The following is an 18,397-nucleotide window of genomic DNA, read 5'->3' as shown; positions in this document are numbered from 1 at the left end:
ATTTTTTTTTTTATAAAATAAATAAGTGATCGTATGGAAATTTTGACACAAAAATAAATAAAATAATTTATACTATCAAATCTCTTTCATTGTATTTGTGATGGTGATGTTTTTAATTCAATTTCTGTGACAAACCCGTGACAAAACACAAGAAGTTTCACTTACAATGCGCATGCTCAGCACACGCAACTTTTTATTTTTAGTACATAGGATTGAAGCAGGGTGTCTCCAGAGCTGAACCGCATTCATTTCAGGTCTGGGGACCCTCTGCTTGCCGCATCACGGCCACGTGACCAGGACATTTAAAAAGCTCTAAGACAACGTCACCCTATACCGTGAGGCCTGTACCACAGGAAGAATATTTTCCTAACTTTTAAAGAGTTGACTTTCACCACAGGAGGGCAGTATCAGAATATAATTTGGAGAAGCCACCTAATAGGTTGTTCTTGCTTTGAAATCTGTACTGTGGAGCTGCAACAAATTGCAGCAATAAAGGGGCTAAGAGTACTATTAGTATGTGGTAAAATTAGTTTAGGCTTCCTAACGACAAAACAAACAGTAAAATCGCACACTTGCAAAACACATTGCTCAACTTATCAGTGCTATTTAATTCATGTAAAAATAGCCAAGGACGTTGGGTTATTTTCCAACTTTCACAAATTTTCCTGGAAGCTGCAGGACTTTTCTCAACGTTTGTAGATTGCACTAACCATGAGTCTATACAAGTTAACAATATTCTCTATTTATAGTCACGGGTAAGTAATAGAATTTCGATTGAATGTGACACAGACGTCGATTTAGACGAGCATTGAATAAGATTCTTGTTTTTCTTGTGTGAATGTTGCCATTTTTGTTACATTTTCACAGCATGCAAATATTTAATGTTCAGCACTTTTTGCAGGAATTTCTGTATGTTTACACCTCTCTATCATAACATTTCCCCAGACTTTGCAGACATCGGAACCAAGTATTTTCCCTTTTCTTTCGTTTTTTTAATTTTGCCGATTCTTATAAAACCTTGACCTTGCAAATAGTTAAGTAGAACAGGACCAGTAGTGATTAGTAGGGTAAATTGTGATAATACTTACAAATGAGGTCCAATTTAGGTCATACTTGTATACTTGTGTACATATTGTTAAAAACACAAAGATTTACTGATTCCAGGCAGATGCATTAAGTTCGTCGCAAAATGCAGCTCAAAACACTTGGTAGACCGTCCACCAGATGTTTTTGTTTGGTTAAGTAAAATTACTTTACCAATGATTACCGTACAGCTGTGCTTTGTTTGATTATGGGAGAGCATAATACAGTTAAATGAGGGGATGAAGCTCTTTGGATCTAATTTTTTAAAAACGTTTATGCTATATTAATGCTTTACTAACCAAAAATAGAGATTTAGTAACAAAAACATGTTCGACCTGATTTGCTGAATGACCCAGGAAGGAAGAGTCCTGTTGTTTTAGTTCTGTTCAGCATTCTTCAATTCCCTTACATTTCCGATCTCTCCACTTGCTGCTTATCTCAGTTGAAGATACTGCAAAACTGCTATAAGCTCTCCTTTACTGTGGTACTGTACAGGAAAGGTAGAAACATGCTGTCAGAAATGGAAACAAGTAAAATAAGCAGGAGCTGAATCATATACATTTGCCTGTTAAGTAACACTTATATATTCTTTTTCTTCCACAATAGTGTTCATATAACATTTGTGAGAATTGCTAATAAATGAAATGTCCTAAAAATACAAAAATATATAGAAATCTAGTTTTATAAAAGCCAAAAAAAACTTTGGTTGTCAATCTCCAAGAAAGATAGTGTCAATTGTTGCAGATATTTTAAAGGCTTGTTCTGGTCTGATGACTACGTAATATACACAGTGTAAAGAGAAAAGGGTAAATGTTTGTTCTCAGGAGAACTAAAGCTAAACATGCCGATAAGCTAAATGTTTTTGTACCACAAAGGTAAGGTCCCATGACCCTTCAGTTTATGGTGATTTACCTGGAAAAGAACAGGGGCTTACTGTTTTCAAAATAAAACATTGTCACTAAAATTTAAGTGACATACGATTTGTTCTTAACTTTTTAATGTAGGATATTACTTTAGTAAGTATTGCTTCTTCACACTTTGTAAGCATTGCAAGTGTCAAATGAATTTCACTTATGTTTAAAAGGTTTTAGCTTTCTTGATAGTACACATTTAAAAATGTAGTAAAGGCTAATAAAGATGATACCATATTTACAAAGCTGGGCTACTCAATATGGCGTCTTCTGGCGTCACAAAGGCGTCTTGCAGAGTAGGATCATATAATAAGTATGGTCCTAAATGTATTCTGTGCTCTCTGCAATATGTGTTTCTTATCTGCTCAAGGCGAGAGCAACTGTGTTATTATATTAATAGGATATATCGCGCTCTTCTTATATAACACAAAAAACGTTAACTGTTAAAATCGGGTGAAATCTTGACAAAAATGTGTTTGCACAGCCAGACCAAATTGTGGCCTAAAAGGCTGCTTTTGCACTATTTGGACATGCAAGAAGTTTTTGATGAATACGACAAGATGTATTCCAATGCGAAACTACATTTTTGCGTTGAAATGCCAGTCCTCCAGTTTAATGAATAGACTCCTATGTCTTGATGTCACTTGGTAAGAAAAAATGCTTTGGAAACAAAATAATTAGGGGAGCATTTGTTTTATAATTCCTCTCGGGTAGAGAAAGTTAAGTAACAGATAACATAAAAATGATTTAAAGAAATTAAAATAGCACTAACTTGAGAACGTAGTACTCTACCTTTCTTGATTGTAGCGTGTGGTAAACCAGAGATGGGCAATTATTTGGGCTGGAGGGCCACTTGGCAAGCTTTGCTAAGCGACAATGTAGATTCTACCGTACATTAAGAGTGTGGCCTGCAAAGCTTACCAAAGCTCCCTTCCTCACTCTCTCTGCCTCCCTTTCTCGCTCACTCTGTCTCACTGCCCGCCTCTCTCACTGCCCACCTCTCTCACTGCCCTCCTCTCTTGCTGCTCTCGCTGCCCTCGGCTCTCGCTGCCCTCTCCTCTCACCGCCCTCCTCTCTCACCGACCTTGTCTCTCCTCTCTCACCGACCTCGTCTCTCCTCTCTCACCGACCTAGTCTCTCCTCTCTCACCGACCTAGTCTCTCCTCTCTCACCGACCTAGTCTCTCCTCTCTCTCACCGACCTCGTCTCTCCTCTCTCTCACCGACCTCGTCTCTCCTCTCTCTCACTGACCTCGTCTCTCCTCTCTCTCACCGACCTAGTCTCTCCTCTCTCTCACCGACCTCGTCTCTCCTCTCTCTCACCGACCTCGTCTCTCCTCTCTCTCACCGACCTCGTCTCTCCTCTCTCTCACCGACCTCGTCTCTCCTCTCTCTCACCGACCTCGTCTCTCCTCTCTCTCACCGACCTCGTCTCTCCTCTCTCTCACCGACCTCGTCTCTCCTCTCTCTCACCGACCTCGTCTCTCCTCCCTCGCTGCCCTCCTCTCTCCTCCCTCGCTGCCCTCCTCTCCTCCCTCGCTGTCCTTCTCCCCTGGCCCCTACCTGTGGATTTAAGTATCTCCGGAAGCTGGGGTCCCCTAAGCTTAAATTAATGGGGGTTTGCTCCGGAGAACCCCCTTCTTCAATCCTTTATAAAAAGAAATTAATAAAAGAAAAACACCTTGGATTGCTCCTTTTAAAGCTTAAGAACAATACGACCCATAGTTCTGTTTAATGGTTTCCATTTTGGTGCCTTGAAAGGTATCAACGCCTACAAAATAATGTTCTGAAATTAGAATAGTAATAACATGTATATAGTGGCATCAGTTCGATACGTTCTGCCCTTTGCTCTTTATAAAGGTGTGGAGGACAATAGATACATAAGAGTTAAGAGATTTGATATCAGTAATTTAGCTTGTCCTTGTTTTATGATAAATGCACAAAATGGATTTATTGTCTCCTTTTATCTTTTCCCTTTGTCTCTCAAAACACAGAGACTGAAAATATTGTCTTTTTTTTGCCACTTTGTACAGTACATGGAGAGAGGATTTGCGACTCTTGAATCGATCGATACAAGTCAGAATCCAATGGCCTTTATATGCACTGTTTTAGTAAAAAGCTTTTCAAGGCCATTTCTTTTTAAATCTTCTTTTATCCAAAGTAATAAACTGCATTTGAGTACAATAGGTTAGCTGTATATTAAAACGAAGTACTGCAGTTAATGTAACCTCTAAAATGTTTATTAACTAAATGAAGTATGAAATATGGACATATAGTTGTTTTGCTTGTTTACTGGCTTTTTTTTTGGTTTGGTCTTGCGATGATACTGTACATTTGGTTTAACGTTAGTTATGTTTTACTATTAGATACACCCTGGATGAATTTGGAACAGCAAGGAGGAGTGCAGTGGTCCGTGGGTTTATTGATGCTTTAACCAGGGGGGGCCCAGGAGGTACCCCTCGGCCCATTGAAATGCATTCCCATGATCCTATGAGGTACTGCAAAGCCAAATATTTAGTTAACAGTGTATACTACAGTATGTTTTGTAAGAGATTGGAAGGGACTTTGACACTTTGCCTAGTATGTTGCTCCTGCATACTTCACATTCCTGTTCAGTTTTCACATTGGGCATTGACAAACTTTCTGGCCTTTTGCAAATCACTTTATTTCCATTTGCCTCAGTTTGCACACCTGGGATATTGTCCCATGCTACACTTCCTACTGCTCACTGCCCTTTTGAGGCAGCAGAGTACTGTGTAATACTGACATTGAGTTGCTGAAATTCTATCCCCTGGGTATCTTGAGATGTATCACTGTAAAATGAGAGCTGTTTTATTTTGTATTAGGTATGTTGGAGATATTCTGGCCTGGCTACATCAAGCAACGGCATCAGAGAAGGAGCACCTGGAAGCACTGTTAAAACTTGTAAATATTCAAGGTATGGTCAGAAGTACTTGCACACTTGAAGATTTGTTGTAGGTTGTGGATACCTTTACGGGATCAACATTAGGGTTCTTCATAGATTAAATTATACAATCAAGCTAAAGGTTTTGGATCTTGCCGCACTCCTTTTAGATGAATGTAGCGGGTGCACTTTTTCTTTGCAAGGTGCAGGCAGTTGAAGAGTGGCTGGGATCCCACTTCTGCCACAACGTTTCGGGGATCTCCTTCCCACAGGTGCAAGATTAAATTATACTGTACAGACCTTTTAAAAACTGTTTTCGTCAAGTGTTCAGTTGCAGCTCAGCGGAAAGTAAACACGCACATATGGAACACGAGAGAAAAGAAAGTCCTTATATGATGCACTCTGCCTCCAGTAAGAGTAAAAATAAATGTTATTTGGAGCATATAAAACCTCTATTGGCGCAAAATAGGTGGCAGTAAACCTATAGTAGGTTCAAGGAGGGGGAGGGGGAGGGGGAGAGGGAAACGGCATAGAACGCTATGATGTCATTGGCGTTTAGATGTTCTTAAGTATACCGAGAAGTACCGGACGTCCATATACTCCAGGGATCCAAGTACTGAACAGTCCCTGTTTAATAGCAGGCAGACTTAGGCCGAGTCCATACAAGGACAGGCCGTGCTGAGGCGTGCGGACGCTCAGCGCTGAGCCCCTGCATCCTCAATGAGGATGCCTTGAGAGGGGGCTCGCGCGAGCGTCCGCAGGCTTTGGAGTTTTCAGTCGAGCGCCAAACTGTTTTTCAGCGCGCTGTCGGCTGAAAACCTCCAATGAGAGTGGGGCTGCGTCAACGTCACGGCGCCGTGACGTCGGCACCGTGACGTCGACGTCAGTGCGTCGCGGGCGATTGGCCCAGCGACGTCACTGCCCCGCCTCCCTCAGTCTCCCCCCACCTCCGATCGCGGACGCTGGCTCGCCTGTATGTGCATGGAATCGCACAGCTTCTGCAGGCGAGCCTCAGCGTCAGCGCGGTGCAGCACGGCTCCCCCCTCTATGGCCCGGGCCTTAGTCCTGGTCTCTAAAATGTATAAACCTTTGTATTGAAGGGTAATGCCTACAGAGGTCTGCCAGACAAAAATTGTAGTAAGTACGTGCTCAGTGTAATATAATTTGAGCTTCAAGAAAAGTGTTAAAGCTGCAGTTTAAGAAATAAATACATTTCCCCATTCAATATGTGCATCACTACAATCTGCACACTGACAAGTGATTAGCTAAGTGCGGATTGATCCGTTCTCCTGTAATCAATCGCTTGCTCCGCGGTTTTTAATTCAGTTCTTGCACAGCAATTTGGGCAATGTAGTTCCTGGAATATGATTGACTGGGCAGTTACTAGATTCAATGGGTTCACTGCTAGAGAGAGGGCGGCGCTCAAGAGCTAGAGCCTATCAGAAGGGGAAGGGCTGTCACTTTGGAAATGCTTCCTACATTAGAAACATTAAAAATGTCTTTAAAACATTTTTAATTTTTTTTTCATTTAAATGCTACAAGTATTTTCTCATTAGTACAAAACTGATTTATTAAAAAAAACACATGTAGGATAATGCTTGAACTGCTGCTTTAATACCCATTGCAATGAAGAATGGTGTGATAAATTGCTATAGCCGCCCTCTCCCAAATGTATAGTTTAGAGCAGTGATTTTCAACCGGGGTTCTGCCGGCACCCCTTGGGTTCCGTGGCTGCCAAGGGAGGGGGGGGGGAGGGGAAGGAGACCTGGGACATCTGTCCAAGCGGCACCCTGTATAGAAGTGAACCGGTGACTGCCCAGCTTAGCCCGGTCAGGCACTCCATACAGCAGTGACTCGGTGACTGCCCAGCTCAGCTGCAGCCCGGTCACTGCTATCCTTCCTCTCTGTCCTCCTGTCATAGGGGGTGGGGTTATTGTGCGTGTTTCTATATATGGGGAGGTTATTGTATGTGTGTATATGGGGAGGGGTTGTTGTGTGTATGGGGGGTTGTCATGTGTACGGGGTTGGTTCTTTGTATGGGGGGTTGTGTGTGTGTGTGTGTGTGTGTGTGGGGGGGGGGTGGGGAGGAGAGAGAGAGTGTAAAAGGGGAAGAGGGGCAGAGTGTGTATGGGGGGAGGGAGTGTATAGGGGACGACAGGGGGAAGGAATGTATGGGGGACGACAGAGGGGGAGGAATGTATGGGGGACGACAGAGGGGGAGGGAGTGTATGGGGGGAAGAAAGAGAGGGGGTGGGATTGTAAGGAGGGGGCAGAGTGGGAGGGAGAGGAAGGGAATTTAAGGGGAGCACAGAGAGGGAGGAACTGTAAGGGGGGGGACAGAGGGAGGGGGGAAAAGAGACTGGGAGGGGAGAGACACACGGGGGTGAGGGTTGGAGTTCCCCAGAATTTTAAATTATATTTTTAGGGTTCCTTAACTAAAAAAAACTTACTTGTTGAGAGAGTATAAATAACTAACTAACCATAAATGGGAATTTTACATTCTGTATATCAAATTTCTTCCACAATTGATCAATTCCGTTACAGTGACATTCCGTATATTGAGGGAGGTGTACGTGCGTGCCGTGTTACCTTTGCAATTTTTTTTTAATGTTTTCTGTTCTGAATTAGGGTTGCCAGGTGTCCGGTATTGAACCGAGATTGGGGGAGGGGGGAGGACATTACAGTATGTAGAAGGGTAGTCTTTTATAAAATTACATGCAATGTACGTAAAACTTAAATGGTTTCACATTCAGTCATTTTAACCCAGTCCGTTTTACATTTTGTATTGTCCTAATTGAGTTTAGGACATAGACAGTAAAGTACAATATGGGGCCTATTTACTAAGTGGTGCTCTGCAACGAGACACCTACCGGCTCCAGTTCATTTTCTTGAATGGGCCATAAGATGTCTTTGGATGCTGCTACTGTAGACGTCTTGTGGAAGGGCACTGCTTATTAAATATAGGCCCATGTGGTGTATTCATTACAGTGTGATGTGTCTATATCACTTGAAAAAAGCCCTTGAAGTCAATAAAACTTGATGAATGATAATGGCTTTCACACTTTTGTGAATACAATCTTGCGTGTCAGATGCTACGCAACCTTACGTGTATTCGTTTCATTGCCCCTATATTGTAAGCCACATTTTGACAGAGCACGAAGTGGAGCTGGCACTTTCATTGTTGTTACAAAAGGTCTTGACACTAGGATTTGAAAATCATTAAACATCCGGCCTAACAGAACATTTATCACGGAAGCCAACGTGGCCTTGATGTAAAATATCTTGTTCTTTTAAAATAATTAGCCAGCCTTATCATTCATATAAAACATTGTGTGTTACCACATTGGAATGCCCAATATACAGATGTAGCGCATGATATTGTTTCCCCAGACAGCACAACCCTTACTGTTAGAACGCAGAATATCAGACATACCCTCGGATTCAATGGCAGTGTTAGTGCACAATATGACAACATATCCCCTCATGTCACACAGCGTAACTGTTTGTTCTGTAGAAGCGGGTGAACAAACAATGGCAACTCTATTTGTTTTAGATCCTGATACCTTACTAGTTCAACATGAGTTTTGCTCACTGTTGTTGTTGATATTCCATGATCATCAATACAAAGGGTAACAATAATTATCTTGGCGTTATTGCTATTAGCCACAAACATGCAAATCCTGCTGTGTAGGTCAAAGGACATATTATGACAAGTTGTCACTTGCTATGTGCCCTCTTATGTACTATAAGACAATACATGAATCTTTTTGATCACGCCTTCCAGGCTGCGGATTAATGCCCAGGTTGGTGTTATATCTGCAGGCTGCGCCATTACATAGACAGAAAGTTGATTCTAGAACAAAATAATTATTTAGTCACTCCATTTTTCATTGACTATTTGTTAATTTTTGCAAAGCAAACAAGTTTTGTGCTAATTATTAAAAAAAAATATGTGATGACAATTGAATAATGAAATTTAGTTCTCACTACATTAAGTATTTTGTCCAGGAATGGGCCGCTTGTCCATTTCGGCCAGTGTAGTATAAGCCCCTTGGTCAGTGGGGAATGTTTAGTGTCTGATACCAATCATTCACATTTTATTACATTGATTGTTAAACATGCTAGTGGAGTTTAGTGGATACTAAGGACAACATGTACATTTCCTCTGTAAAATACAGCTATTTGTGATTTAATAATGAGGAAGACAAGCAACTCGGCATATATTTTTTGTGTGTGTGTATATATATATATATATATATATATATATATATATATATATATATATATATACTCTGCTTGTTTTACTAGTTATAAATTATACATTCTTAATTTTACTAAATTTAGAGATAATTAAATGAGGGAACCTTTGCTTTGAGTCTCCATCCTAGTAATGTAAAGGAAAGCTTCCAAATCACAACATATATATATTTTTAGGCTAAATATTTTAAACATGGAAAAGTGAAATGATTTGGCAATAACATTTTAAAGGGACTGTCATCCCATGTTTATTCACAGGTGTGGAAGACAATATCCAGGAAGTAGTCGGTCACATTACTGAGGGCGTCTGCAGACCATTGAAGGTTAACTATCATTTAATTACTTTCTTTAATGCTTTTTGTTTTATTTTTTAATTTTTTTTTGTTTCAAATTTTCTTCAGAAAACATGAACGTTTATCATGGCTATTGTGTTACAGCGGTCTTCCTTTTTTACTTTATCATTTTAATTTTGTTGCTCAGCACACATACACTGAATTATCAATCACTTTTTTGTTTCCAGTCCAACAATAAGATCATAATTATTATATTGATAAAGATATAAGTGCATCAAACATATATACTTAGATTGATTAAATAGTACGATACCTGGAGGCCCATTTAATTTGGTTTCAAGGTATGCTAAGGCTCAGCGTCATTATGTAAAATTAGGCCTTAACCTCTTTTGTTCACTAACCCCATTGTTCTGTATTAGTTTGCTAGCCTTTCTCATAGGAAAAGCGATATTGTAGTTCATATATAATGATAGACTAAGCTTTTTGAATTCTGTGATAACAAGCACAGTATAATTATGCTTATACAGTATCTAAATTTACAGATTGGACAAGGTGCTGTTATTTGAAATGACTTGTGGGAAAGGCTAAGCACTTTTTGTGTGTGCGATTCTAAAAAGAGGATTCATTTGAAATGTTTTTGTTAGAGTTCCGGGAAGAAGGACACATTCTAATGTTATCATCATTAGTTTTAATTATGATTTGTGGTTATAAAAATCAGGAAAAAACACAAGTATAATCTAAAATTGTTTCAAGGTTGTATTTTTGCAGATCTATGTACATATATAAACATAAATGGTTATAACAAGAAAAACCCACATACAGAACAAACTTGCCAAAATGCGGACTAACCATTGTTGGTGAAGATAAAGTAGTATGGTAGGAGCATAGTCTTTGCTAGTAGGTCAGTAGAGCTGATTTTTTAGTAACTTTACCATCGTTTTGTGGTAAAATAATGAAACCTAATGAAACAGTTGATGTTTGTCAGTTTAACTCGTGGTTGTTGGGGTTAGGGTTGTTCTTTCTTGTTTAGCCTCAAAAAGCTCCATATAATTGAGAGGTTAACTCAGTTTGAAGTCGCATAATAAAAGAATGTGTATTTGTACCTTGTTTATAGCCACGATTAGCGTCACAATGCAAGGCCAATGGCTTTCCTCTCACTGATGAGGTCCAAAAGTTGTCCTGCCCATGCTTTTCTTTAGAACAGGCATTTTTGGGGCCGCGAATGGCAGTGGTCACGTGAGGCACTAGCTCCGCTCAATACAAACCTTAAGAGCCTAATGAAAAGCCCCTGTCATGGCACAAAAAAAAAACCAAACCCAGTAAATCCGCATCGGAACTCTCACAGACCAACCACCATGCCACCAAAAAGTAAAAACCAGGCAACCTCGAGTGACGCCACAGACTTCTTTAGGAAGCGGGTTCCGCAAGAAAATGGCGGCTCCTCACAAGAACAGGAGGCAGGCCAGGCCCAGGCTTCGGAGGAGGTATTCCAAACCACTAGAAATGCAGAGTTGAGTGAGATGTACCAAAATACTAAGGTACTATTTCAAGAAGCACTGAAGGAAACTAACAGAGAACTAAATGCTCTGGGTGAACGCACAGGTGCACTAGAGACCAAGGATGATGTCATGATAGAAGCACAGATAGCCATGCAGAGCGAACTATCAGAAGCTAAAGCTCTTGTCACAGAATTAAAGAGAGGATTTAGATAACAGATCCAGAAGAAACAATGTGAGGATAAGTGGAATTCCAGAGAGGGTGAATGACCTTGTGGCATACCTACACAAGCTGTTCCTTTTACCTGATCCCAAAATACAGAGCACGACATGTTCCATCCACAGAGCGTACAGGGCCCTACGTCCGATGCTAAGAGCAGGTTAGAAGCCGAGAGACGTGATCCTCAAATTCCACTACTTTAGAGTAAAGGAAGACCTGCTAAAAGATCCATATGGGACCTGAAACATTGTCTTTCCACTGTTCTTGGATGTCACATTAAATGGAGAACTTCATTATGAACTTTTGAGTAGAGCTCTACTTTGTATTTCTGTCTTAGAGGACACCTGCACATTGAAGTAATTTTTTGTCTATGTTGTTTTGGCTGCGCAAGCAGGACTCTCCTCGCCTGAAACTGTTTCCCGCACTTTGGAATTGTGCTAGAATAAACTATTGTCATGGGCGACCAGTGCTTTTAACACCTTTCCCTACTGGGATCATTCACTAGGCAAAACAAGGTAGTGGAATACAATGAAGTTTATTCTGATGAGACCAGCAGAGATACAAATGATACACAAAATACAGAGAATATACACTTACTGGGGGAGACACTAGTCTAACTAGGTGCAGGGCGTCTGCTTCAGAAGGCTTACCCTGTCCACTCCTGGTCCAGAAACTTCATTATCTTCAACTTCACCTCTGGGAAGATACCAGGCAATATCCACTAACCGCGAGCAAAGCGGAAAATAGAACGTGGCCGCAAAATACAGGACTTGGTGTCAGCTAGGCAGGCTTCTCCAGCTAAAAACAAAGACGGTTTTTCTGCTATTCGCAACAGAGCAACTTTGAAAAGCCCGCCAGCGCCTCACCGACCTACGCCCTGAACTCGTCTGGTTCTCTGATCAGCCAGTCCCCTTACATAGACCTCGGTGTTCTATGTCTAACATGCAGCAGTGGCTGACGACCAAATCAGAGAACAGATCGTAACTCCACCGGCCAATCAGAATGTGGACTCATCTGACTGCTGATGTCAGTGGAGGTGGTGTGTCGAGCCGACTCGAAAAGCCAGGTGAGCGGGAAATATGAATTGGCCAATGGGAATCGTGCCTACAAGCAGCGGCTTCCCCCAGCCAACCCATTGACTCTCGCTGGACAGCCACCACCAGGTCCGGCAGCTCAAATAACTTCCCCTGTGGGAAGCCCTTGTTCTCCGGACCCAGTACTCTGCCCTTCCCCACTCACCAAACTGTTCCAACACCTCTGGACTTCCCTTCTCCTCTTTGATCCATGATGTCTATGCAGAAATCCCAGCACCTATGTAGATGCCCGGGCTTACTGCATAGAGATTAATACAGACAGTATAAAACATAATACATGGTTTTGTTAAACTTCTAACTCTTGGGGAACCTTATACATATGGGGGAAATGGGTCTGGGATACTTGTGGTCGAAAACTAGGATTCTGGGGGACACTGTGTAGCCCCAGTGTAATTTACCTTGCGTACCTGCATATCCTGCCTGCACGCCGGTTAGAATTACAGAACTACCGGTAACTTTGTCCCCTGAACTCCTACACAAAATCTAGACACACTTTGACCCAAATATCCCCCTTGAAACTCCCAATCCTGAAATCCCGTGTTTATTGCATAAGGGAAAAAGGGATAACACATAATCAGGACAGGTTGTTGGTATACATACAGCGTCCCTGGCTTATGGTGCTATTTAGCTACCAGAGACCCACGGTTTTCAGGGATAACCAGTCGGGCTTCACCTTTATTATGAAGACTGGCTACCCCCTACCGTCACAACTATTACATACTTGGGGGAGAAACTGACTTTGGAATATAACAGGCTATACCGGGCTAACAACCCATACATGTTTAAAGCCTTAAAAAAAGACCTAGAAACATGGTCAAAATACCCAATTTCATAGACAGGGTAAATAGACTCCGTTAAAATGTCCCTGCTTCCAAAAATCCTCTACTTATTTAGAGCCCTTTCGATCATGGTTAAACAACAAAATATAGAAGACCTGAAAAAACAGGCTATGGAAATTTATATGGAAAATCATAAACCAAGAATGTGGAAGAGGATGGTCTTTCAACCTAAGAGAAAGGGTTTTTAGCAGTCCCAATTTTTCTGGATTACTTTAGGGCAGCAAAACTGGCCCAAACGGTCCTTTGGCATACCCCACCAAACCCACCCAACACCGTACGTTGTGATGATATAGAAAATAATTATACAGACCTAACAAAGAGATAATGTGGGTTTCCAAAAAAATGCAGAGTCAGAGGGGGACACATACTTACAACCACTTACCTTTCCCTTAAAATGTGGGACACCACAGGGGAGAAAAAAATGTTCATACAAACTAATCAGAACATGACCCCTATTTTCCGCAACCCGTGTTCGCACTAGGCCTGGAAAGGGATACCTTCATATGGTGGAGTGACCGGAGGATCACCAGAAGAAGAGACATGATTGGAGATTAAGACCTTCGACTACCTAAAAGAGACCCAAAGCATCCCAAATTTAGAGCTTTACCACTATATACAAATTAGGCACTTTGCGCAGAGCACACTACATAAGGGTCTTCTGGACTCCAACACATATTTGGAACAGGTGTGCAGATGTGTCCCACATTCCAAGGGCTTGTTTTCCAACATATATCAGGGCTTGTTCCCGGAAGGAAATGGACTGGAGAAAGTGTATATTAGACAATGGGAGGTGAACTTATGGATGCCCAGAGACCCAGGAACATTTGGGAAGCCACATCGTTAGTATCCATGAATATGATTATTAAAGAGAACCGCTAGAAGCTGCTGTGCAGGTGGTATCTGACCCCTTCCAAATTGAACAAAATCTGTGGTTGGGTGTCTCCCTTGTGCTTTAGTGGGTGTGGGTAGATTGGCACATTCCTGCATTCTTGGTGAACCTGCATACAGGTGGAAAAAAGAGTGTTTGTGCCGAACACTCGCATTTTAAGTGAAACTTCTTTGCTTTTGTCACTGTTTTGTCACAGAAATTGTATTTGTGTTTGTGATGTTTTTAATTAAAAATCAAAATACAATTTCACTCACAAAATGCAAAGAAGGCCCCCCCCCCCGTATTAGCTATTTGCACTAACTGTGAATTCCTCCTGTGTGTGGGATAGTGTGTGTGTCTGTGTGTATGCGATACATAGTGTGTGTGTGTGTGTCTCAGTGTATGTGTGTGTGGGTGGTCTCGTCTCCATGTCTTCTTCCCATGGTGTTGCTGCTACCTATGCAGAACGCGCTTTTGCTTTGGGCTAGCTCCAGAGCCCTCTTGAGTGCCGGCCAGACTATTCTTCTGTACATGCGCCAAGGCCCGAGGACTGTTATGTGCTCTGCGCATGCGCTTGATCGCGGCAATTGCCACATATGCGTATGTGTGAGCCAATATTGTTGTGACGGAAGCTTCTGCGCATGTGCGACCCGACGGCCTCATCTGCCAGCAGATGCCCTTGATCGCGACGGTGGCCGGATCTGCGCATGTGCAAGCCGACAGTGTTGTAAGGGCAGCTTCTGCGCATGCGCGACCCGACGACCTCATCTGCCAGCAGTGATGTCACTTCCATAACCTACTTCCGTCTCAAGAAAAAGAGATTTGGTCCCAGCAAAGAAGTTTCACTTAAAAAACAATGGACCCATGTCCTCCAAATATTGAACAGGGTTTTAGGAACCTCGGCGACACCAGATCCGTGGGTGGCATTACTTAATAACCCAATCGAGAACAAACCTAATAGAGAGAGAAAACTCTCCCTCCATATTCTGTCAACCACAAGATGCTGCTTAGCGGCCACCTGGAAAAAACCTGCCCTAAGTCTTCAGAGGGCAAAGTATGGCGAACTCATTGCTATTAAAAAATGACAGTGATTCTTAATGATACCGTAGAGAGGTACTTGGCAGTCTGAGAACCCTGGGCGAACGTGATGAGAGGAACAGGAATTGACACGAGACTTTGAACTATATTGATGCTGTTTATCACTTTTAAAGCTTTACACTCTTCTGCCCCTCCTTACATCTCAGCCCTAATTTCTCGTTATGCACCATCCCGACTCTTGCGTTCTTCTCAAGGATGTCTTCTTTCTACCCCCTTTGTATCTGAAGCCCTCTCCCGCCTTAAACCCTTTTCACTGACTGCCCCACACCTCTAGAATGCCCTTCCCCTCAGAACCCGACTAGCACCTTTAAGACCCACCTTAAGACACACTTGCTTTAAGAAGCATATGAATAGCACTGTGGATATTCTGAACACATGATACATAAAGCTTGGCCCTCTGCAGACGCACTTACCAGAACTCTCTCCTACTGTCTCTGTACGTTCTCCCTACCTACCAATTAGACTGTAAGCTCCTCGGGGCAGTGACTCCTCTTCCTTAATGTTACTTTTATGTCTGAAGCACTTATTCCCATGATCTGTTATTTATATTATCTGTTATTTATTTGATTACCATATGTATTACTACTGTGAAGCGCTATGTACTTTAATGGCGCTATGTACATTAATGGCGCTATATAAATAAAGACATACAATACAACTGCTGTGTTAATAATGTTACAGCGTGATACTGTTGTACTGATCAGGGAGTGGGAGTGGCTCAGTGAGTAAAGACTGAGTGGCTTTGGTAACTGACTGGCACTGAGAAGTTTGAAGCAGGGGAGCCTGGTTCAATTCCCAGTGTCTGCTCCTTGTGACCTTGGGCAAGTCACTTTAACTCCCTGTGCCTCAGGCACCAAAAACATAGATTGTAAGCTCCACGGGGCAGGGACCTGTAAAATGTCTCTGTTTTGTGCTACGTAAAACTAGCAGCGCTATACAAGAACATGTTATTGTTTATTATTATTATTATTATAATGATGCAATGCGATTTTCTATATGCTGTAAGTGGTATCCATCCCCACTTTACTTTCTGTACCCCATTTCTATATATGCAAATAAAAAATATTAAAAAAAACAAAAAACCCATAGGCGTTGTGGGAAAACTTGGCAATGCAGCAGGCATATGCTTTAAGGCAGGGGTGCGGGATTTTTCTGGGGGGGCGTGGGTGGTGGCAGAGGCCCTGCACGCTTCCCTGAGGCATTTAAATTAAATGCCAGGGGACCGCGCGAGGCCTCTGCAACCTCAACTTACCAGGATTCAGCCGGCTTCATGACAACGCGACGTCAAATGACGCTGCGGGGTAATGTCATGTGACGCGTCAAATGACGCTGCAGGGTGTCATTTGGTGTCATTTGACGCCGGGTCACTCGAGAGTGGGGGGTTGGGGGGGTCGCGTGAGCGCAGGTACTGGAACACAGGGGGGCGTAGCAAAAAATACTTGGTGCACCCCTGCTTTAAGGGATTCATGTAAGGTGGATAAGTAGCATAAAGTGACGCAATATGAGTGGACGGTTGCATGTCATTTCCTAGAATGCCAAGCTGCAATACTGTGTACTGTAGGATTATGGGGTAAAGCAGGATTGGGGACCTGTGAGGCATGTGTAGGTGTTCATAAGTGGTCTTTATCATTGCTGTACTGTGGAGGGTCAACACTTTTTTACTCGCCATAACTTTTGTGGGGTTTTCTTTATTGTAATGTTTGTAGAGGATGACGCACCAGTAAACAACTGCCATTTTCTTATATATCAATAGTAAGCATTTAAGCATAATAGTAAGCATATATCAATAGTAAGCATCTATTCTCTGCATATGAAGATATTGTTGCTACTGACATTTCTGACTTGTCATCCAATTAAACGTGAATGTTTGTTTTGTTTTGCCCATACGAGATCTGCTTTGTCCATAATTTAAAGCCGCAATCTGGCCCATACGGATACATTGTTTAAACTATATATTTTTTTTTTTACATAATTGGAACCAGGAGGTCCGCCAGATCTAAATTATTTTCAGCTCCAGGGATTCCCGGCCCCAAGATATTTACCAGTGTACTCACTTCTGGGAAAACGATTTGGCCACCACTCTCTAGTCACACTGGCCAAGGAAGCCACAATGTTATCTGTAGCAGCTTCCTAATGGTCGATAGCGGTGGCCATGTGAAATTCTCCAGGATGAGCACGGAAAACTGTAATTATCTTGGGAATGGGCGGTGGAGGAAGGTTTCTCAGAGCTGAAAATGACACATTTCAGGTCCAGAAGCTCCCCCCCCCGTTCCAATTATGTAAAACAACCATTTAAAAATGTGCCAGGATTTAAACATTACTGTCAATTTAATATCTGCTTCTCGGTTTTAAACATTTACTTGAGGTTCATACCAAAAATGTCTTTAGTACTTTTTCTTCTGTGTAATCAATAACCCTTACATAAAAATAACAATATCTGTTCCATGTTAATTGTGAACCGGAGGAAAATAACAAACATAATGTTCGTATGTTTTGATTAACGGAATCTACTTGTATTACTAACAGGTTCGTATTGAGCAAGTTATCATTGCCGAGCCAGGCGCAGTTTTATTGTACAAGATTTCCAATCTTCTGAAATTCTACCACCACACGATAAGGTAACCACATTAATTTCAAGGCTTGACCCCCAGGTCAAAGATCATGAATTTGGGGTTTTCTATATTGTTTTGATGAATAATTATGATTTAAATAAATCACTTGAGGGACCAAAGAGTGTGTTTTTTGTTATATTGTTACATATACTGTATTGAATGCCAGTGGATTGGTTGCCAGCTCGCATAACTAGTCAAGTAACTCCCTACAATATCTTTTATCCCCAGTATGTGGTCTTGTAATATTTTTTTTTATTTATAACAGTTGGTTAATCAACCATTGTTGGTAGAATTGTAATATTTATAGATATTGAAATCTATCCTTTCTATCTTTAACATGTTGGTGTCCCCTAATGAATGCAAAAAAAAGCTAATCTATTTTATAACCTTTTTCTTTTTAGTGCAATTGTTGGCAACAGTGCATCTACTTTGCTGACTACAATTGAAGAAATGCACTTGTTAAGCAAAAAGATATTCTTTAATAGCCTGAGCCTACATGCAAGTAAATTGATGGACAAGGTATATACTAAACATAAATTACTGTCATGCTATGTTTATCTTGTTAATTTGATTGCACAGTTACAATCTCAATACACCTATTGCATATTATCCAGCAGGTGGCAATGCATAGATCTAAAAGGGATACACCCAGCTTTTGATCTTGGTAATACAACAGTTACCATTGTACAAAATGCATAAAAACGCTGTGCCTCTCCTTCCTC

The 18,397-nt window shown here is 41.6% G+C and overlaps 1 protein-coding gene across 1 annotated transcript in view; it reads left to right on the top strand.

Moving 5' to 3' along the window:
* Positions 1–18,397, top strand: part of COG6 (component of oligomeric golgi complex 6) — a 158,586-nt gene that overhangs the window by 71,098 nt on the left and 69,091 nt on the right. The window contains exons 9-13 of the mRNA XM_075592027.1: positions 4,360–4,488; positions 4,840–4,931; positions 9,414–9,478; positions 17,590–17,681; positions 18,077–18,194. Coding sequence (XP_075448142.1) covers positions 4,360–4,488; positions 4,840–4,931; positions 9,414–9,478; positions 17,590–17,681; positions 18,077–18,194 — 496 coding nt within the window. The remainder of the gene's footprint in view (positions 1–4,359; positions 4,489–4,839; positions 4,932–9,413; positions 9,479–17,589; positions 17,682–18,076; positions 18,195–18,397) is intronic.

The sequence above is a fragment of the Ascaphus truei genome, chromosome 3 (genome assembly GCF_040206685.1).
Source record: "Ascaphus truei isolate aAscTru1 chromosome 3, aAscTru1.hap1, whole genome shotgun sequence".
In the NCBI taxonomy this organism is placed as follows: Eukaryota; Metazoa; Chordata; class Amphibia; order Anura; family Ascaphidae; genus Ascaphus; species Ascaphus truei.
The sequence above is the reverse complement of the archived record's forward strand: the minus strand, read 5'-3'. Positions and strand labels throughout refer to the sequence as shown.